This window comes from Mytilus trossulus, chromosome 2, assembly GCF_036588685.1.
Source record: "Mytilus trossulus isolate FHL-02 chromosome 2, PNRI_Mtr1.1.1.hap1, whole genome shotgun sequence".
NCBI lineage: Eukaryota > Metazoa > Mollusca > Bivalvia > Mytilida > Mytilidae > Mytilus > Mytilus trossulus.
In genome coordinates, this window is record NC_086374.1 from 61,591,765 (window position 1) to 61,614,957 (window position 23,193).

The 23,193-nt window shown below is 31.4% G+C and overlaps 2 protein-coding genes across 6 annotated transcripts in view; one reads left to right on the forward strand and one right to left on the reverse strand.

Annotated features, from left to right (window-relative positions):
* Positions 1-23,193, reverse strand: part of LOC134707712 (coiled-coil domain-containing protein 180-like) — a 50,776-nt gene that overhangs the window by 19,667 nt on the left and 7,916 nt on the right. For all 5 annotated transcript variants that reach the window (XM_063567716.1, XM_063567713.1, XM_063567714.1 and 2 more), the window contains 11 exons: positions 21,852-21,986; positions 21,167-21,262; positions 16,611-16,774; positions 15,947-16,066; positions 15,211-15,290; positions 12,715-12,803; positions 12,258-12,380; positions 11,715-11,888; positions 10,952-11,067; positions 10,618-10,741; positions 9,128-9,181 (listed from right to left, as the gene is read on the reverse strand). In XM_063567716.1, coding sequence (XP_063423786.1) covers positions 9,128-9,181; positions 10,618-10,741; positions 10,952-11,067; positions 11,715-11,888; positions 12,258-12,380; positions 12,715-12,803; positions 15,211-15,290; positions 15,947-16,066; positions 16,611-16,774; positions 21,167-21,262; positions 21,852-21,986 — 1,275 coding nt within the window. The remainder of the gene's footprint in view (positions 1-9,127; positions 9,182-10,617; positions 10,742-10,951; positions 11,068-11,714; positions 11,889-12,257; positions 12,381-12,714; positions 12,804-15,210; positions 15,291-15,946; positions 16,067-16,610; positions 16,775-21,166; positions 21,263-21,851; positions 21,987-23,193) is intronic.
* Positions 508-4,496, forward strand: LOC134707714 (arrestin domain-containing protein 4-like). Its single transcript, XM_063567720.1, has 2 exons — positions 508-637; positions 3,144-4,496. The coding sequence occupies exon 2, from the start codon at positions 3,181-3,183 to the stop codon at positions 4,318-4,320; it is 1,140 nt and encodes a 379-aa protein (XP_063423790.1). The 5' UTR covers positions 508-637; positions 3,144-3,180; the 3' UTR covers positions 4,321-4,496.

The following is a 23,193-nucleotide window of genomic DNA, read 5'->3' on the forward strand; positions in this document are numbered from 1 at the left end:
TCATCATCGTGCTTTAATAAGGTACAATGTATACAGGGTCAGGGAAGTTATATTTAAAAAAAAAAAGTATACGGGGGGGGGGGGGGGGGGGGGGTATTCTGGCTGATCTAAAAGGGGGGGGGGGCGCAGTCACATTTCAGTGATTCCCTATATAATTAACCCACAAAAGGAGCCCCCTTTAATTCCCCAATGCGTTTTCAAATTTATTTCTGTTTAAGCAGAAACCTAAAATTTGTGTCTGAGTAAATACTGATCAGTGTTAAATAACTTTTTTTCTAGAACTATCATAATTTGTATAATTATACTTTTAATGATGTGAAAAACTTAATTAACTTTTAAAAATCTAAATAAAAAGAAACAATTAAAAAAGGATAATCTTTAAAATATCTGTGAAAACAAAAGGGGAGATAATTTGACCATATGTTTGTCCTTCTTTAACCCCAGTGTATGTACTTTCCCATGTTGCACCTCAATATTTAAAACTCAGTATTGATTTCTTCATGGTCTATAACTCTTCAAAAGAATTCCAAACCAGTTCTACAGCTCTAAATAAAGCTACTTGTTTACCTGTGACATCAAAGTAAAACTACCCAGGTGACTTAATACACAATTGGAAATCTTATTCAGTAAAGAACAGGTGAGATTTAAAAATCATTTTTCACTTATCATTATTATAGATTGACCTTAAGTGTGAACTCTGTAATTATAATATGGTAAAATATGGATATGTGCTTTATTTTTATGGACATTGATATTGAATATTGAATTTCATTTTGAGTTTTACTAATGCCGGTCAAAAATTGTGTCTTTCATATAATTTCTTTCATTCACGATTTTTAATTATGCTTATATGAAATCTTTAATTCAAAATAATCTAATTCTGTTCATATTCTTAAAACGTAATCCCCAAATAAAAGATGGATTATATTTTTTAAATTAAATTACATTTCAGTTCTATACCATATGTGCGTATCCTATTTGACAAGATAAGATACAAAACAAGACCCCAACGATCCCAACCCCATACCATTTCATTCCCCTGTCTTTGTTTCCATCAAAGAATATATTTTACTTATAATTGGTGGTAGAAAGGGTGAACAATCTTTAAAATCATAAAACTCAAATGTTTTCATTTGTACTTGTAAGTACCAACTAAAAACAGGTTTAAAATTCAGGGTTTTGCATGCATGTGAAGCCTGTTAATATCCATAAGGAAATATCATCTTAATTCTTTTGTACTGTAAGTATTTCCATGTATACATAAACTATTATTGCTTATAAGTCTATGTTATACAATTCAGCTCCATGGAAGAACTGGTTCATGTTAAAATTATGCTTATATTTTATGCATCAAATAAGCCAATCCCACTCAGAGAATGATCAATACCTTTATACTTTATTGTCAATGTTTTATTTACGTTTTCAAAAAACTTTGGACAACAGTTATAGTGTCCGAACACCTGATTATGCATGAAATATTTGTCACTGGACATGAATATATATCATTCAATCAGTTTCTGAACAATTTTGGATTCTTAATTTAACAACCTTTTTCAATCCAGAGAATTAATGATCAAGAATAAGTCGGTAAATGTATCAATTCATTATGTGGCCTTTAAATAATGAACAACCATTAAAAAGGTAACAATTAAAGAAACTAAATAACTGAACAGTCTTTAACAAAATACTATTGTTATGAACATCACAAAATATCCAAGTGTTTTTTTAAATTAAAAAAAATGTTATATTTTTGTGTTTATTGTTTGGCTATACTGATACCATCTTTTAAAAACTTTTCAATGGGGCATGAAAACATTATTTTTGCCTTAAGTATACAATAAATAAAAACATATCTTTGTTTCTTAGTAACCTCAGATCAAATCAATAATATATTCCTACATAATATCATTAAATAACTTTGATGTCAATATTTCAAGTATAGGTGTTGTAACCTGTTATCAAAATCATCTTAGAAACAATTATATTTTCAATAGCTAAAAATTCTTTGTCATTGGAATTTTTCTTATCCATTGTACATTTGCAAAGGTAATTAAGGAATACATTTATTACTGCTGTTGGCAGTTTACTTAATTATTTACTTCAAGAACATTGATTAGAATACATATGTTTAAGCACTGATTAAAATGAAGGTAAATAATTTATTTATATATTTTTTGCTTACAATGTATAACATAAAATGCATATCTCTACATGTACAAATAAATCTTAAAGGCTGAAAACTGATCTTACAAGTGTTTGTTTAATTTAAATTCACAGTGACTGATTTCTGCCAAGGAACTTTAATGAGTGATAAAATACTTATATGTTGATGTGGGTGGGTGTCTGGGTGGGTGTATGTGAGAAGTGTCTGCTCCTCTTTTGTTAACAACAACAAAAACCTTCAAGGTCTGCTTTTCTTTAGACTGGTTTATTTGTTTTGGGTCTTGTTGCCATTTACCCTGTATATCCTTCTTTTTTAATCAAACAGTATAATTTCTTTCTTAAAATTTCAATTCCAAAAGTACATTATATCATTTCAACTTTTTAGCAATACATCTTTCATTTGAAACACAGACATGAACTTCCTTGCCCCTTAGTAATTGATATTAGCTTGTTCAAGTATATAAATGTACCTAAAATATGTCCAAAATGACACAAAAAAAATTAATACAACAAATGCAGATTTGGAACATGTTTCTCAAAGTGGTGCTTGAAACCAGTACTGAATTTATTTTTTTCAAAGAGAATTTAAATTACTTGAATACACATTATTCAAAATATGTCAAACTGAAAACTTCTTTAAGAATATATCAACAATATTAGAAAATCACAGAAAGAAGAAGCTGTAAGGTTGGCATACAGACATAAAGTAGTAAAAATATGTGAAAATATGTTGAGTTAGAATACTAGAAATCCTCAATTATCCAATGAAAAGCTAAATAAATCCCCAATATCTCTTTAAAGCATAGGAACATCCTTATATTAAGTAGATAACCATAGATTTCAACTTCTTCACCTTTACATAAACTGAAAAATGCATAGTTTTCTATATCATTAAATTTCAAATCTTGTATTGTTGTCACAACATATGTCTATACTTTTTTCAACAAAAAATATTAATTCATCTTTTAATTCTTTTATAGAAATGAATAAAGATCAATGTGATATATACTGGTGACCATGGGTACTGCTATAGAATCTTTAGAAGTAGACCTAGAACATGATATAGATGAACAGTACCAGTATCAACCAGGTGAAATACTACGAGGATATATTTCTGTAACAACGTCTCGCCAAACTTTTATCACAAAAATCTATATTTCAATAACAGGACAAGGTGCGGTAGCATGGGAAGACCCCCAGTTTGGGTCATTCAATGCAAATGAGGAATATATCAATGCTAAACACTCGGTGGAAGACAGAGGACTGAATGATCCATTACTTCTTGTAAAAGGAGAACATAAATTTCCATTTGAATATCAACTTCCCGATAATCTCCCTTCCTCTTTCATTGGAAAATTCGGTAGTGTGACTTATGTCCTCAAAGTAATTGTAAATGGTGAAAAAAGTGAGACTAATATTACAAGTGAACCATTTCTGGTAATAAGGAAAGCAGAGATTCCGGAAACATCACGAAAATCTGAAAGCAGGTCAATGGAACAACGATTTTGGGGCCTGTGTTCAACTGGAAAAATAAAATTTGATATTACAATCGATAAAGTGGGTGTTTGTCCGGGAGAAGATATTTACATTCAAGCTGAAGTTGCTAATACAAGTCCTCTATATATAACAGCTGTTCAGGCATCTATTGTAATGAACACTCTATACCATGCACGTAAAAAACTTATTCCCTTCCGTCAAGTTGTAAATAAAAGACGTGACGAACAGGAAATGACAGAGGGAGATGGGCGCAAGTGGCATAATGTACGATTGACAGTGCCACCATATATACCAGAATCAAACTTGGATTACTGTGATATTATAGAAATATCTTATTCTTTCCAATTCAGGGTGGAAATATCAGGAGGAAAAGAATTACGAACAGAAATTCCATTATTAATAGGATCCAAGCCAAAAGGATTAGAAATTCCAACTACACACAATCCATTACTTAACAAAAACTGGGGCAGTCCAGGTGACGATATCATAAATAACGGAAATAATCAACATGAAGTAGATTACAGTCATGAGGCAAATGAATGGCATCGTGGGATTGTTCCTGAATTACGACCTTTTGACACCACAATGAAGAATCCTTTGTTTGAAAATACAGGAAAAGCTGATTTACCAGAAGAAATCATTGAAAGTTCTAGACTTTGATCAAAATACTTTTTAGTAATAACATTTTTGAATTAATGTTCAGTTCAGCAGGTTCACTCAAAGCTATCAAACTGACTTATTTTCTTAAAATTTGAGGAAACTGCTGGAAATGAAAATATCAAGGTAGCCAAAACTATCACTAATAATATAAATGGTGCTTTATTTAAATTATTTTTTCAAAAATGCAATGTTTTATTTTCTTCCTTACTCGAAACTCGCCAAAAAAAATAAATATACATAAAGGTTATAAAAACAACAACTGTGTATAATATGTCAATCTGTGAATGGGGGCATGTGGCCAAGTGGTCTAAGTAGTTCTGCCACTGTAATCAATAGCCATTCAACACTGAGGTTATAAGTTGGAACACTGCCCGTGCAGGTGCACTCGACTACAATCTAAATTGACTAGGATTATGATTGTTAGTTTTCCTATCAAAGGTCCAGGCACACTGGCTTCCTCCAACTATAAAAATTACCCAAAATGGCACATGAAAGTGTCGTTAAAACACCAACAATCAATCAATCTGTAAAATGAAATGCTATTCATTTGTTAATTTTTTTGAGCCCAGTTTTTGGCAAGTTATATAAAAGTGTCAAGGAAAAGTAGCTTTTGATAACAACTGTCAATGAGCAAAACCCATACCACAGTCCACTATAAAATTGTCTCACCTACCTTCCAAACATGTCATCATACATATCAAAGTTAACTGTAGGACTGAGGAATTATAGAAAACACTGCCATTCTATACATGACATGACCCGTATTTTCAAGTTACATGTTATATGCAACAATTGAGGAAATACAGTCTGTTGTTCAACTTGTGGTTAAACTAATCATATGATTAATTTTAAGGACTTGTTAGCACTAATGACTAGCTGAACATTGGATCCCAGATATCGTATGAATATAAAAATAAGGAGATGTCGTATGATTGCTAATGAGAAAGCTATCACAAGAGAACAATGATGTAGATTTAAGCAATTGCCTTAAAACACCAATCTAATACTAGTGTAGAATCTAGAATTTTGAAAAAATGTTACTTCTATTTCTTCTTTCCCCTTTGCTACTGTTTAATTGATACAATAGATAAAGGAAGATGTGGTATGAGTGCCAATGAGACAACTCCCTATCCAAGTCACAATTTGTAAAAGAATAACCATTATAGGTCAAAGTACTTGGCTCATACTGAACAGTAAGCTATAAAGGGACCCAAAATGACCATTCAAACATTGGTCTAATGACTCTAATCTATATAAAAAACGAGAAAACAAAAACTCTTATGAACCACATCAACAAACGACAACTCCTGAACATTAGGTTCCAAACTTAGGACAGGAGCAAACAAATGTGTCCGGTTAAAATGTTTTTAGAGGTACCAATCTTCACCCTTACCCGAAACAATAGTGCAACATCACAACATAGAAAGACACTATAAGATATCAATGGAAATGGCTCAATTCAGTCAAAAGACATTTAAACACAAGTGAATATGTATAAACACATTTTTTTTTTAATCTGGTTTAAAAAAAAATTACAACCTAAAGCAATTCTTGCTCCTGATTGATTAATAATTAAAAGTTTTTTTCCACACGCTATAAAGCCAAATGCATTAAAAATTCATAGGAAAGTTCATTAGTAGGAGATCCATTACAATGAATTGCCAATGTGTAATCATTGATTACCTTACATTACAGCAATGATTTTATATCTCAAACTCAGTACCAATCTTGTCGCAATAAAGTACAGACTCGTATCCATGTTTTGAAAACAAAAATGCACTTTCAAAGTCGTTGTTGGTTATGAACTGTAAGTTAAGATATTGTTTATTTCAAGTAGATATCACCCCTCCCCCCCCTCCTCTTCCATTTGAAAATTCCATGCTACAGGCTTGAAGTATGGAAGTTAAAATCAAAATATAATGTTATAAATAAATAATATATCAACTGAAATAAAAAAGCAAAATATTTTCAAACTTTGCAGGATTTTTGAGGAGAAAGCCTCTACAAAACCTTCTGATAGGTTGCAGATTAGGTGGCAAACAGGACCATTATAAAAAATTACAATGTAAGAATTTAATAAAATAAACCACACAATTTGATGAAAAACATGGCAGCCTAGAGAAATTTTTGGTTCCTGTCATGTAGTAATTTTTTTAGAGTACATTTTATCTACTGTTGCAAGTTCTGTTGAATGATATGATATATGCCAAATAAAACCATAGTGCAAGATATTCATAGAATGAGATGTCTATATTAATGGCATGTTTTAAACATCTATATGTTAATCAGGTGTATGAAAGATCCTTGGAGCCTCTAGTTACAACTGTATATTCCTTGCAAAGTAGAATTCAAACTATAATTGGAAAGATTATTTAAATTTTTGTCCTTGAATAATTTTCTATTTAAATTTTTAAATTTTAGAATCTATGCTTTTATTTAACTAGGAATACTAAATAAAGCTTTACTTCCTTATAGCTAAATATAAAAAAGAAGATGTGGTATGATTGCCAACTTTCAACAAAAGGTTGCTCTATTCAAGAATATTCAATAGGATTGTAACCTCAACTTATTTTTAAACATTGTCCTATTCATGTCAGAACATACAATGCCATTGTTACTCAACTTATTTTTGAATCTATATCCATTTTTTATCTATGTATCACTTAAATGACCTCCTTTAAATCAGTAAGATTGCCTTTTTATATTTTTTTAGTTTCATTAGAAAAAAGTAAAATCACAAAAGTTCTGAACTCAGAGGAAAATTTTAAATTGAATGTTCCTAATCAAATGGCAAAATCAAAAGCTCAAACACATCAAACAAATAGATAACAACTGTCATACTCCAAACTTGGTACAGGCATTTTAGAGTATATTATTTTAATTATTGTTGCAGAGTAGCTGTGTTACATGGCTATAGCAATAAATATACAATTTATCTTAAAACTAGATGTGTCAAAGCGACACGAATAGCCTCGTCCCAAAAAGTTGAAAAATCTGCAATTTCAATATAAACACATGTGGACAAAAACATGATGGTAGTCTCACATATCAAAAATCAGCACAAAATCTGGAGGCACAACAAAAAAACCCTGTATAACTGTGATTTTCAATAATTTATCAAAGTCCAAAGCCCATAATTTCAGCAAAAAATTAGCAAAGCAGAACGAAACTTTAACTTGACCTGTAACTCATCATGGTTAACTCACATGCCAAAAAACAGCCCAAAATCTGCAGGCATTTAGAAAAAAAGTCTGTATAACTTTGATTTTCAACAATTTCTCAAAGTCTAAAGCAAGTAATTTCAGCAAAAATTAGTTGAGCGGAACAAAACTTAAACTTGATATTAAACTCATCATGGTTAACTCACAAACCAAAAATCAGCCCAATATCTGAAGCATTTAGAAAACAAACTCTGTTTAATGGTTTGTTGCGGAATGACTGAATTACGAAATTTTGGACAAGGGTAAACCTACATGGCACCGACAACTTCATTGTGGGGCCATACAAATTTAAAGTTTATATCATTTATTGCAATTCTTAAACTTAGATATATGAATTTTTCATAACTCAGCGTTGTACAAGTCATTGTATTCAAAATAATCCAATTTAATATGAATTTATGGTAATAAGTTACATAATGGCAACTGGATGTCAACTACTTAAAAACTTTTCCATCTCATTTTAAATTGATGCATCTTTATATTATAACTTGTAACTGTACACATCAATGATCATATTCATAATTCATACAATTTAATGCATACACAAATTTTAAATGAAAATAAAATTGAAAGCTTAGGTAAAGAAATATATGGTAATTATTCTTTAAAGTTGTTAAATTAGGTGATGATTTATTAACCATGCAAAACTGATACATAAAAAAACATATACACTTTATCAAAAGTATAAAGGTAGTAGTCCAAAGATAAGGGAATTAACTCTTAAAATTAATTGGTACATTTTTGTCATACATTTTTTCATGGGCTGTTCATGAACTGAAATTATGTGAGTGGCACTTGTTTAGGACCGAAACCATCCATAATATTAAATTTTCATTTTATAATCATATGCACAAATTTCAACCACTCAAAATAAATTGAAAGAATGATCACAATCGTTCTTTATTCTTTTTCATTGACAACTCCCATTTTTTAAAATTATTTTCTGTGGAACTAATCTTTTCAATTCAGTAATTTTATCCAACATGTTCTTGCTCATACCAACACTAAGTAGTTGGTGCAAATATATATTTGTAAAATTTTATGCAATCTTACTCAACACTAAATATAAAGTTCTTTTTTTGTGTACTAGATTAAAATAAAACTAGAAGTGACAGTTTTGTCTTGCTGATACATGTATTGTCCATGAAGAGAAAAACAAACTTTTTTTTTTGGTTTTGACTTGAATTTTATATACTTTATTCATTATGTGTATGTGTATGTTTAAAGTTACCTTGTGTTCACTGTACAATCAATAAAGAAAAAGAACAAAAAAAATCAACAATGTGTAGCTTACCCATTCCTAAATCACAACAGAAAGAGAATTCAACCTTTTCAATTAGTCATCATAATAAAGTTATCCCTTATTCAAAAAGTATAAGTTATAAATAGTACACAATTATCTGGCCTGCTTTACCAACTTTCTGGTTGAGAGTCATAGAAAAGAAAAAGTGATTTGCACAAAACATGCTTATATATATAACACTGGCTTACATTTTGAATATATATAACACGTGATTACAGGTCAATGCAAAACAATCACTTTTATATATTATATATTTATGATGTAATAATGAAGAAATGATTACCTTTTTTGTCTTTGATGGACTTTTAGTAACCTTCTCTGATCTACCTTGGCCATCCTGGAAAAAAGTTATACAATCCTCAAAATAAAATAAAATAAATTTAAATGCAAGTACTAAAAACATTTATAGTAATATAATAATTATATTATAAAATGATTTAACTATGTTTTAACCTTGTGGATAAATTTCATTTGTATTTATTACTTTTAAAATAATGAAAGGATTAAAAAAAAAAATATGCTTTGATTGGCTTGTGGAGCTGAGTTGAAAATAGAAATGTTGACTGCACGAAAACTATGACAAAATTTAACAATTTTTTTAAAACATTGAGTTATTTCTCTTTGACATATTAACAAGTTTGTTAAAAACAAGAAAAAGGTTTTGAAAGCCCTAACAATTATCTTGTTATAGCTACCCAAGGAGGTTATATTAGAAGGAGAGTGAACACTCTGCTTGATACAAAATTAGCATCCCCAGAATAGCAGTTCGATCAGAGAAAAATGGTAAAATTATAAAGAAACCGACATGTTTAGCACCCACTTGACATGGCCCTCTGATGTACCGGGCTGTTACCGCGAGAAGTTAGGACCATTAGATAAATCGCATATGTCACGTGATTGTTATCAGTGACTGGGTCATTAAATTTCAGGTGTATTTTCGGTACCAATGCAGTGTATAGGTGTTTATGATACGTAAAACGATCGGACGCGCAATTTCAAAATCAATCGTCTGTCTACGGTGAAAAAGGAGAAAGAAATGACAAAGTTATGAGGGTTTTAAGGAAAGTTAGTTCACCTGTCACTTTCTGCTTATGAGAATTGGCAGGTAATAATCATAGAAAATATACGAATATGCAAAGTACTTTAGTTTATATGGTGACCTGTAACGACCGGAAGGAATATTTACAATTGAAACATAGAGAAATTTATCGGGAACAACGTAAAAGTGACGTTCTGTTATGACTGTTGATATTAACATTGACGACAATGAGACGGATATTCGTTTTATTTCTATTGGTAATAAGTTTACTTTTAACATAAAATTTTAATTTTTATTTATTTTATAAAAAATATCACAAAAAATCTTATTAACATTTAAATAACTGTATATCCGGTCAGTTTATGACACCTCGGGTGTTTCCGTTCTTACTCGGGTATGTAATTAGGACAAATCTCCCTCTGTGACAGGGTCGATCACAACTAATTAACACCCACTTACAGAAAAGTCGGTAATATTTTATGTGTAATTATCGTCTTTCGTCCTCTCTCCTTCTAATATAACCTCCTTGAGCTACCCTTGATGGTAAAATGCATTGATCTCATTAAATGTAGATATGCAAGGAACTTCAAGGTTCAGCAAGCAAGAAAACTAGTCAAAAATATTACCTTTACCTACACACTCAATGCATTTTGCTGTAATTTATCTCACAGAGATCTGACTAAGCATGCTCCAAAGCTAATACAAAAGGGTCAATACTTTACTTTTATTCTTACCTCTGGGTTCCTTCCAACCATAAAGAATTTGCAAACAGCTAAATCATAACCCTCCAATTCTTGTAATACCATATTTGGGTATGTCTTTACTATTCCTGTCTGGTCTTGATGAAATATTTCATACCTATAGTAAAAAATTAACATACCTTTGAAGTTATTAGTTCATGTATATTTACCATTTGTTTTAAAATTCAGTATAAAATACTAACAATGATTTCTTTTTTTTTTTTTTTTTTTTTTACATATTTGCCTGTGTCAGTGATGAATATTTACGGTACCTTTCTTTTACAAAATGCAAATAATTTAACAATGACAAATTTCTCAAATTACTTACGCATCTTTAATTTTGTCCAACATTTCTAAAGCTTTATTAAGATTGACTTTGAGTGCTCCTTCAGTAGCATCCTGTCTCATCTTATCCATCACTATATCTAAATTAGCTTCTTTATCCTGAAAAATAATCCAATAATATACCCTATTGCTACATTTTTCATAAACATTTTGGTGCTTTTGTGTTTATAGTAATAAATTTATATTAAAGTTACCATACATGATCTTAAGAGATCTTAAGTTGTATTTTACTTAAAATTTGGACACATTTATACTTTTCATATTTTTTAGTTTAAAAGTTTTATGTAAAACACCAAAAAAAAGTCATTATTATCTACTTTTTCAGAAAGATAACATAGCTTAAAAAAAAGAAAAGAGAAGATATTTCTTCCCATTTCTTTTTTCTGCTAATCATTAGCAATGTTGCAAAAACATTAAATTTGGATGCAATATTATCTGCCCTTGCTACTATATCATATGTCATTAAATTTGAACTAACATTGCTAAGAAAACAGATATTCACAAAATAAAAACAAATTTCAATTGACAAGTTACCACAACTTACCTTCAGAAAATTGTATAACTGGAAGAATAACAACTCTAAGAGTCTCAATCAACCTACTACAGAGTTATCTTCCCTTATCACTAATTTTCATTTCTAATGTTTCTGTGATTCTGCTCTTTCTAAATACCTTTAAGAGTTATCTCCCGTTATACCTTAATTCAAATGTTAATGTTTAATTCTCCTTCAAGGATAACCTTATTACCTGGTTTTGATTGTCATGTTGTTGTCTACAGTTTTCTAGTTTCTCCTGTAGAGCTCTCTCCTGCTTAGCCAAACCAATTTCATGTACATCCCAAACATGGGCGGATCCTTGTGCATATTTAAATAATGACTTCAGCTGATCATTGGTCTTTGTATTATGGTCATCTAAATTTTTCTAAAGAAAAAGAATGGTTAATATATTATATTTTCTGAAATGGATTTTTGTATTCAAATTCTGTCTTCAAGGTGAATAATTAAATTCGTTAAATTTTATACTGTAAATTCATAAATTGTTTCAAGATTTTTTTAATGGGGCAAATAATGCAATTGAGTGAGTAGTATTAATAAAATGTCTCAAGTTTCTATTAAAATACTGCCACCAATTTGGCAATGTGTATCCTACCTCATCAATGATTTACCACCAAAATTTCTGAGTTAACAGTTAGCTCAGACAGATATCATTGGGGTATTTGAACATATTCAAAAACTCCTATTATATATTTTTAAAACACAAGTATGAAAGATAAAATGGTTGTTGCCATACCTCCATTGTCTCTAAGTTCTCTTCATATATTCTTTGTCTATCGCCAACCAATGGTAACATCTTATTCTCCACTATATGTTTAGCTTTCAACAAACCACAAATTCCTGCTTCTATCATATATTTCTATAAACAAAATAGAAGTAATATATTGTTTTTGTGGCAATATTAAATTTGATGATTTCTTTCCAACACAAATTTTGTTTCCAGCTGACTGAATTTCCCTGATAATTGTTTTAGTTCAAAATCACCATCTGAAATTTGTTTTGTAGGAATATAAAAAAAATTGATCTGAAACATAAGAAATTTATTCAAAATTAAACTTTTATAATCTGACTGTGCATTTCCAAATAAGGACGTTTTTTATCCCCTTGGTCATTCTTTGAAACTAAAAAACAACAATAATAAACTTGAACCAGTTTTTTTTTAAATATACTTTAAACTAAATTAAAGTACTTACTTTTATTGCATCAACTTGTTCTAAACAATCTTGACAGACTTTTTCATATTCTTCATGTAGTTTAGTTAAAAATATCTGGTTAGTACTGTCTGTAAAGAGAAAAATAACATGAAAGAGGAAAGCATTTTATCATTTGGTAGTTATCATATCTGAAACATTTTAGACTTGAAAATAAATCTCAAAATCACTACTGAAATAAATCATCGAACTGCATACCCAATCTTATGTGGATTAATTTATATTTGTTGGTATCAATTTTCGTGGATTGCTTAAATCTTACAGTGTCATGGATATTTGATTTGGTGGTTTTGCCCATCTCTGTATACATAGGGTATTGAAAATATGTTATTCATTGAACATTTGAATTTGTGGTTCACCTGTACCCAAGAAACCCACGAAAATTGGTAACCTACCAATAATAATGAATCCACAGTAAATAGTAAAAGTTTGTATATAGCTTTGGTAGCTTATTTTTTTAATTTTGTGAATAATACTCTTTAACTAGAGGCTCTAAAGAGCCTGTGTCGCTCACCTAGGTATATGTGAATTAAACAAAGGAAGCAGACAGTTCATGACAAAATTGTGTTTAGGTGATTGTGATGTGTTTGTACATCTTACTTTACTGAAAATTCTTGCTGCTTACAATTATTTCTATCTATAATGAACTTGTCCGTGTAGTTTCAGTGGAAAATGTCAGTAAAAATTTACAAATTTTATGAAAATTGTTAAAAATTGATTATAAAGGACAATAACTTCTTAGGGGGTCAATTGAACATTTTGGTCATTTTGACTTATTTTTGAGTTTTTTATTAAATTGCTGTACATTATTGCTGTTTACAGTTTATCTCTATCTATAATAATATTCAAGATAATAACCCAAAACAGCAAAATTTCCTTAAAATTACCAATTTAGGGGCAGCACTCTAACAACAAGTTGTCCCATTCATCTTAAAATTTCAGGGCAGATAGATCTTGACCAGATAAACAATTTAACCCCATGTCAGATTTGCTCTAAATGCTTTGGTTTTTGAGTTATAAGCCAAAAACTGCATTTTACCCCTATGCTCTATTTTTAGCCATGGTGGCCATTTTGGATGGTTGGCTGGGTCAAAAAACACAAACTTTAGACTAGAAACATCAATGATGATTGTGGAAAAATTTGGATTAATTTGGCCAAGTACTTTCAGAGGAGAAGATTTTTGTAAAAGATCATGGATATTTACGAAAAATGGTTAAAAATTGACTATAAAGGGCAATAACTCTTAAAGGGGTCAACTGACCATTTTGGTCATGTTGACTTATTTGTAAATCTTACTTTGCTGAACATTATTGCTGTTTACAGTTTATCTCCATCTATAAGAATATTCAAGATAATAACCAAAAACAGTAAAATTTCCTTAAAATTACCAATTTAGGGGCAGCAACCCATAAATGGGTTGTCTGATTCATCTGAAAATTTTAGAGCAGATAGATCTTGACCAGATAAACAATTTTACCCCTGTCAGATTTGCTCTAAATGCTTTGGTTTTTGAGTTATAAACCAAAAACTGCATTTTACCCTTATGTTCTATTTTTAGCTATGGCAGCCATTTTGGATGGTTGGCCGGTTCAAAAAACACAAACTTTAAACTAGATACATCAATGATGATTGTGGCCAAGTTTGGATTAATTTGGCCCGGTAGTTTCAGAGGAGAAGATTTTTGTAAAAGATCATGGATATTTACGAAAAATGGTTAAAAATTGACTATAAAGGGCAATAACTCCTAAAGGGGTCAACTGACCATTTTGGTCATGTTGACTTATTTGTAAATCTTATTTTGCTGATCATTATTGCTGTTTACAGTTTATCTCCATCTATGATAATATTCAAGATAATAACCAAAACAGTAAAATTTCCTTAAAATTACCAATTTAGGGGCAGCAACCACACAACGGGTTGTCTGATTCATCTGAAAATTTCATGGCAGATAGATCTTGACCTGATAAACAATTTTACCACATGTCAGATTTGCTCCAAATGCTTTGGTTTTTGAGTTATAAGCCAAAAACTGCATTTTACCCCTATGTTCTATTTTTAGCCATGGCGGCCATCTTGGATGGTAGGCCGGGTCAAAAAACACAAACTTTAAACTATACATCAATGATGATTGTGGCCAAGTTTGGTTTAATTTGGCCAAGTAGTTTCAGAGGAGAAGATTTTTGTAAAAGTTAACGCCGGACGCCGGACGACAGACGACGACGGACACCAAGTGATGAGAAAAGCTCACTTGGCCCTTCAGGCCAGGTGAGCTAAAAATGGAGAATTAACCAGTTTTCTGGCAAGTGGTCAAATCTTCATTGTCTGTTTTTGAGTTATGTCCCTTTAAAATAAAGCTGTTCAAACCAAATAACAGTTTGCCTAAGAAAATATTATGTACATTAAATGAGTAATTTTGTAATAAAATCATTTCAACCTATATTGTTTGGATTGAAAGAATATAACTTAATACTACAAACCTATTTCTTTTGATACCATTTGAATATTTTTATTCCACTGGTAAACAGCTGATTTAGTGGATGCTGGTGGTTTCAAATCCCTGAAATGTTTAAAAAGCAAGTTAAAATTTTATATTTATTTAACTTTTAAAGGCAATCTAAGAAACCAGGAAGATTTAGATTCATAAAAAGTTGAAATAATAATTATGCTACATCCGTACTATCATTTTCTATGTTCAGTGGATTGTAAAAATGGGGTAAAATCTCTAATTTTGCATTAAAATTAGTAGAAAGATCATATCGTATGGAACATGTTTACTAAGTTTAAAGTTGATTGGACTTCAACTTCATCAAAAACTACCTCAACCAAAAACTTTAAACTAAAGCGGACAGACGGACGAACGGATAGAGGAAAAGACGGACAAACACATGCATAGACCAGAAAACATAATGCCCATAAATGGAGCATAAAAAGAGTTGATTGGTTGATTGATTCTTATTTAACACCCCCTCAGCACTGTTGGCTTTCTAGTGGTGCTCAGTTTTTATCAAGAGGAAGCCATGTTGCCTTGATAAAACCACAAACCTTCATAAAGAAAACTAACAATCTTAAACAATAAGGATTGAAGTTTTACACACCTGCTACGTGCAGGGTATGAATTCACAACCTCAGTGTCGACATGCTAGTGATACAAGAGTTGGACTTTTTACACCACTTGTTCACCAAGGATCATAGGAAAAACTCAATAGAACCTACCTTAATTGTATGACTAGTTCTTTCCTCTTATTACTGAGTATGTTCTGATCTTCAGCCAGTTGTCGCATAACTTTCTGTACACTTGGTGGGTCTATAATATTGTCTCCTTGGATATAGTCACTGAAAGGAAATTGGACCAAATTCTTATACTTTATATTATACAAACTCTATAATATCAAAACAAAATGTCTGATCTTTACTACAGAGAAATTCTAGTATCTGGACTTGATCAACAAACTTTAAATTTAATATTAAATCTCATATGAAACTCATCAAAGAAAAAAATTCACACTTACAATATTCATTTTCAAAATAAACACTACAAATACGAAACTGAAGAAAACAAACTTTTTTGTCTACTGACTGTGTGAATCTTTGACAAAGTTTTTGATTGGGAATTTGGTAACTATTAACTTTTGCATATTTTCACAAAATTGTAAGCAAACTGTTTTTTGCAAAAAAAGTATTTTACAACTTCCAAGAGAACAGAAATAATGCAAATAAATGTTGTATATTTGTCATCTTGATCTGCCCTTTTTCATATATGTACACGTACACCCAAAAAAAAGTTGGAAAATTGTAAACATAAATTGACATGAATTGTCCATAAGGGACTCAGAAGTCTACAGTAACACTAGGTTTCCTAAGTTATTTAAGAACTTACATGAACTTTTGAATGGCAAGGTCAGTCTTCAATTGTCGCCAGTCCTCTACACGTCGTTTCCAAGTTGTATGTTGTGTCTTTTCCCTCTCTATGTCAGATGACATAAGTCTAACGAACAAGTCAGAGTAGGCTCTTCTATTACTCAACATGGTCTGATTAATTACCTACAAATATGAACTACATTAGTGTTTGTTCTTTAACTAACTTACCATAAAAATATTTAGTTGAAATCCCAGCGAATAAAGGAACAAAAGTTTGATTCCGCAAATTTGAAGATCCAATATTGCTGTGGTGTTATTTAGAGTAATTATGAATATATGTATTTTACAGTTTACAATTATGATCTTTGATTATCTGATATTTAGCAATCTTATGACTTTTTGTCTCCTTTTCTTATTCATGTAATTTGCATTTATTTGGAAATACAACTAGAGGCTCTAAAGAGCCTGTGTCGCTCACCTTGGTCTATGTGCATATTACACAAAGGACACAAATGGATTCATGACAAAATTGTATTTTGGTGATGGTGATGTGTTTGAAGTTCTTACTTTACTGAACGATTTTGCTTCTTACAATTATATCTATCATGAACTTTGCCCATTAGTAACAGAGAACTATATTTGGTAAAAATTTACATAAATTTACCAAATTAATGAAAATTGTTAAAAATTGACTATAAAGGGCAATAACTCCTTAAGGGGTCAATTGACCATTTAGGTCATGTTGACTTATTTGTAGATCTTACTTTGCTGAACATTATTGCTGTTTACAGTTTATCGCTATCTATAATAGTATTCAAGATAACCAAAAACGGCAAAATTTCTTTAAAAATTACCAATTGGAGGGCAGTAACCCAACAACCAGTTGTCCAATTCATCTGAAAAATTCAGGGCAGATAGATATTGACTTGATTAACAATTTAACTTCTTGTCAGATTTCCTCTAGATGCTTTGGTTTCATAGTTATAAGCAAAAAACTGCATTTTACCCCTATGTTCTATTTTAAGCCGTGGCAGCCATCTTGGTTGAATGGCCAGGTCATCGGACACATTTTTCAAACTAGATACCCCAAAGATGATTGTGGCCTAGTAGTTTCAGTGGAGATTTTGTAAAAGATTACTTAGATTTATGAAAAATGGTTAAAGATTGACTATAAAGGGCAATAACTCCTAAAGGGGTCAACTGACCATTTTGGTCATGTTGACTTATTTGTAGATCTTACTTTGCTGAACATTATTGCTGTTTACAATTTATCTCTATCTATAATAATATTCAAGATAATAACCAAAAACAGCAAAATTTCCTCAAAATTACCAATTCAGGGGCAGCAACCCAACAACCGATTGACCGATTCATCTGAAAATTTCAGGGCAGATAGTTCTTGACCTGATAAACATTTTGATCCCATGTCAGATTTCCTCAAAATGCTTTGGTTTTTGAGTTATAAGCCAAAAACTGCATTTTACCCCTATGTTCTATTTTTAGCGGTGGCGGCCATCTTGGTTGGTTGACCAGGTCACGCCACACATTTTTTAAACTAGATACCCCAAAGATGATTGTGGCCAAGTTTGGATTAATTTGGCCAAGTAGTTTCAGAGAAAAAGATTTTTGTAAAAGATTACTTTAATTTACGAAAAATGGTTAAAAATTGACTATAAAGGGCAATAACTCCTAAACGGGTCAACTGACCATTTTGGTCATGTTGACTTATTTGTAGATCTTACTTTGCTGAACATTATTGCTGTTACAGTTTATCTCTATCTATAATAATATTCAAGATAATAACCAAAAACAGCAAAATTTCCTCAAAATTACCAATTCAGGGGCAGCAACCCAACAACCGATTGACCGATTCATCTGAAAATTTCAGGGCAGATAGTTCTTGACCTGATAAACATTTTGATCCCATGTCAGATTTCCTCAAAATGCTTTGGTTTTTGAGTTATAAGCCAAAAACTGCATTTTACCCCTATGTTCTATTTTTAGCGGTGGCGGCCATCTTGGTTGGTTGACCAGGTCACGCCACACATTTATTAAACTAGATACCCCAAAGATGATTGTGGCCAAGTTTGGATTAATTTGGCCAAGGTAGTTTCAGAGGAGAAGATTTTTGTAAAAGATTACTTTAATTTACGAAAAATGGTTAAAAATTGACTATAAAGGGCAATAACTCCTAAAGGGGTCAACTGACCATTTTGGTCATGTTGACTTATTTGTAGATCTTACTTTGCTGAACATTATTGCTGTTTACAATTTATCTCTATCTATAATAATATTCAAGATAATAACCAAAAACAGCAAAATTTCCTCAAAATTACCAATTCAGGGGCAGCAACCCAACAACCGATTGACCGATTCATCTGAAAATTTCAGGGCGGATAGTTCTTGACCTGATAAACATTTTGATCCCATGTCAGATTTCCTCAAAATGCTTTGGTTTTTGAGTTATAAGCCAAAAACTGCATTTTACCCCTATGTTCTATTTTTAGCGGTGGCGGCCATCTTGGTTGGTTGACCAGGTCACGCCACACATTTTTTAAACTAGATACCCCAAAGATGATTGTGGCCAAGTTTGGATTAATTTGGCCAAGTAGTTTCAGAGGAGAAGATTTTTGTAAAAGATTACTTTAATTTACGAAAAATGGTTAAAAATTGACTATAAAGGGCAATAACTCCTAAACGGGTCAACTGACCATTTTGGTCATGTTGACTTATTTGTAGATCTTACTTTGCTGAACATTATTGCTGTTACAGTTTATCTCTATCTATAATAATATTCAAGATAATAACCAAAAACAGCAAAATTTCCTCAAAATTACCAATTCAGGGGCAGCAACCCAACAACCGATTGACCGATTCATCTGAAAATTGTAGGGCAGATAGATCTTGACCTGATAAACATTTTTATCCCATGTCAGATTTCCTCAAAATGCTTTAGTTTTTGAGTTATAAGCCAAAAACTGCATTTTACCCCTTTGTTCTATTTTTAGCCGTGGCGGCCATCTTGGTTGGTTGACCAGGTCACACCACACATTTTTTAAACTAGATACCCCAAAGATGATTGTGGCCAAGTTTGGATTAATTTGGCCAAGTAGTTTCAGAGGAGAAGATTTTTGTAAAAGATTACTTTAATTAACGAAAAATGGTTAAAAATTGACTATAAAGGGCAATAACTCCTAAACGGGTCAACTGACCATTTTGGTCATGTTGACTTATTTGTAGATCTTACTTTGCTGAACATTATTGCTTTTTACAGTTTATCTCTAACTATAATAATATTCAAGATAATAACCAAAAACAGCAAAATTTCTTAAAAATTACCAATTCAGGGGCAGCAACCCAACAACGGATTGACCGATTCATCTGAAAATTTCAGGGCAGATAGATCTTGACCTGATAAACATTTTTACCCCATGTCAGATTTGCTCTAAATGCTTTGGTTTATGAGTTATAAGCCAAAAACTGCATTTTACCCCTATGTTCTATTTTTAGCCGTGGCAGCCATCTTGGTTGGTTGACCGGGTCACGCCACACATTTTTTAAACTAGATACCCCAATGATGATTGTGGCCAAGTTTGGTTTGATTTGGCCCAGTAGTTTCAGAGGAGAAGATTTTTGTAAAAGTTAACGACGACGGACGACGACGACGGACGACGACGGACGCCAAGTGATGAGAAAAGCTCACTTGGCCCTTCGGGCCAGGTGAGCTAAAAATGAAACATATGGAAATTACATGAATTCATTGATTGATAGCCTAATATACCTATAGTTAACTTCCTACAACTTTTATGGAATAATAAACCTATTAGAAAGTTTTGATTTGGTGTATGCTTTACAAATAGGGCTCTTTACAGTTGGTTCGGCCATATTGAATAGGGGGCAAATTTTCATAAAAGAGGTAAAAATGGTGTGAAAAAAACGTGAAAACATCAGTAAATCAGAGCAGTTGCTTGGAAACATACATAGTTTTTCCCAGTCTTTTATCCTATTTCCACCTCTATCAAAAAAATGTGACCCCTATCCAGTATGGCCGAAATTACCATGAAGAGCTCTATTATTACCCAATATGTATACAATTTAAACAACATCTTTAATACTTCATTCCAAGGTGAAATACTCCAAATATTTCTAAAGTAAAGAACTTTGTCTATCTGATGAGTTAAGCCTTTTTCAACTGATTTTTATAATTCGTTCTTATGTTGTACTGTTATACCACTGTCCCAGGTTAGGGGGAGGGTTGGGATCCTGCTAACATGTTCAACCCGCCACATTATTTAAGTATGTGCCCCAAGTCAGGAGCCTGTAATTCAGTGGTTGTCGTTTGTTTATGTGTTACATATTTGTTTTTTCATTCATTTTTTTACATAAATAAGGCCGTTAGTTTTCCTTGCTTGAATTGTTTTACATTGTCTTATCGGGGCCTTTTATAGCTGACTATATGCGGTATGGGCATTGCTCATTGTTGAAGGCCGTACGGTGACCTATAATTGTTAATGTTTGTGTCATTTTGGTCTTTTGTGGATAGTTGTCTCAGGATTGCGTACACTGGTAACTAACCTGAGCTTCTTGGTCCATGAACCTTTGTAGATCTGGAGACATCAAATGTGATATTTTTTCCAGTTTCTTGGCATAGTCCAGAAAAACATCTCTGATCTATAAATATAAATAAAGTTTGCAAGATTAATACTTTGAAATAATCTTAATTCTGGTTTCTAAAGAGCTTTGAAATTTGAAAAGGAGTCATATAATGTTTACCAACTTATTTTTTGCAGATACTTTATTTTGCATTTAACACTTTCTATACCACTTTGCAGCAATTTAGTTTTTTGATTTCTTGAAAAAAATATTTTATTATTACATTGTAATATAAAAAATTTATTAAATTATTCCAATAACATTTGTCAAACTTAAGAATTTTCAATCATATGAAACATAATCTTTTCCAAAGAATATTTAGCCTTTACTTATTTTCATAACTCACATAAGGTTTTTAGGTCATATTTAACTTTTTATATTCAGAAATTTTTGGGTACATTAATTATGGCAATCGTTGAAGAAAGTACAAAAATGCAAGAAATTTTTTGCGATTTCATAAAATGAAAAATACAAAAAGTGCTTTCAGAATGTAGGTTAAGTTTTTGAAACACCTATCCTCCTGTATCATATTTTTCAGTGGTGACAATATCAGAAAATTTCTGAATGTACAGTATATTTTTGAGGTTGATGTGTTTATTTGTTTTACCCTATCCATTCTCTCATCTTCTATTTCAGACAACTGTACGTCTAGAAATTTAATCCATTCCTGTCGTTTGTATGTATGTCCTTGAACTTCTTCCCAGATTATATATAAATCATCTAAGGTGTAGGTCAAAATATCCTGAAATGAAAAAATCAAGTTTACATTTTTATTTTTTTTCATAATTTAAAAACTTCCAATGCTAACTTATAATATTTATTACATTGATTGCATGTGTAATGTTGACTTAAACTAGAGGCTCTAAAGAGCCTGTGTCGCTCACCTTGGTCTATGTCAATATTAAACAAAGGAAGCAGATTGAAAATTGACTACAAAGGTCAATAACTCCTACAGGGGTCAATTGACCATTTCGTTCATGTTAACTTATTTGTAGATCTTACTTTGCTGAACATTATTGCTGTTAACAGTTTACCTATATCTATAATAATATTCAATATAATAACCAAAAACAGCAAAATTTCCTTAAAATTACCAATTCAGGGGCCGCAACCCAAAAACAGGTTGTCCAATTCATCTGAAAATTTCAGGGCAGATAGATCTTGACCTGATTAACAATTTTACTTCGTCAGATTTTCTCTAAATTATTTGGTTTTTGAGTTATAAGCCAAAAACTGCATTTTACCCCTATGTTCTATTTTTAGCAGTGGCGGCCATCTTGGTTTGATGGCCAGGTCACCGGACACATTTTTTAACAAGAAACCCCAAAGATGATTGTGGCCAAGTTTGGATCAATTTGGCACAGCAGTTTCAGAGAAGAAGATTTTAGTAAAAGATATATAAAATTTACGAAAAATGGTTAAAAATTGACTTTAAAGGGCAATAACTCCTAAAGAGGTCAACTGACCATTTTGGTCATGTTGACTTATTTGTAAATCTGAACTTGCTGAACATTATTGCTGTTTACAGTTTACCTATATCTATAATAATATTCAATATAATAACCAAAAACAGCAAAATTTCCTTAAAATTACCAATTCAGGGGCCGCAACCCAAAAACAGGTTGTCCAATTCATCTTAAAATTTCAGGGCAGATAGATCTTCACCTGATTAACAATTTTACCCGATGTCAGATTTGCTCTAAATGCTTTGGTTTTTGAGTTATAAGCCAAAAACTGCATTTTACCCCTATGTTCTATTTATAGCCATGGCGGTCATCTTGGTTAGTTGGCGGGGTCCCCGGACACAATTTTTAAACTAGATACCCCAATGATGATTGTGGCCAAGTTTCAAATAATTTGGCCCAGCAGTTTCAGAGGAGAAGATTTTTCTAAAAGATTACTAAGATTTACGAAAAATTGTTAAAAATTGAATATAAAGGGCAATAACT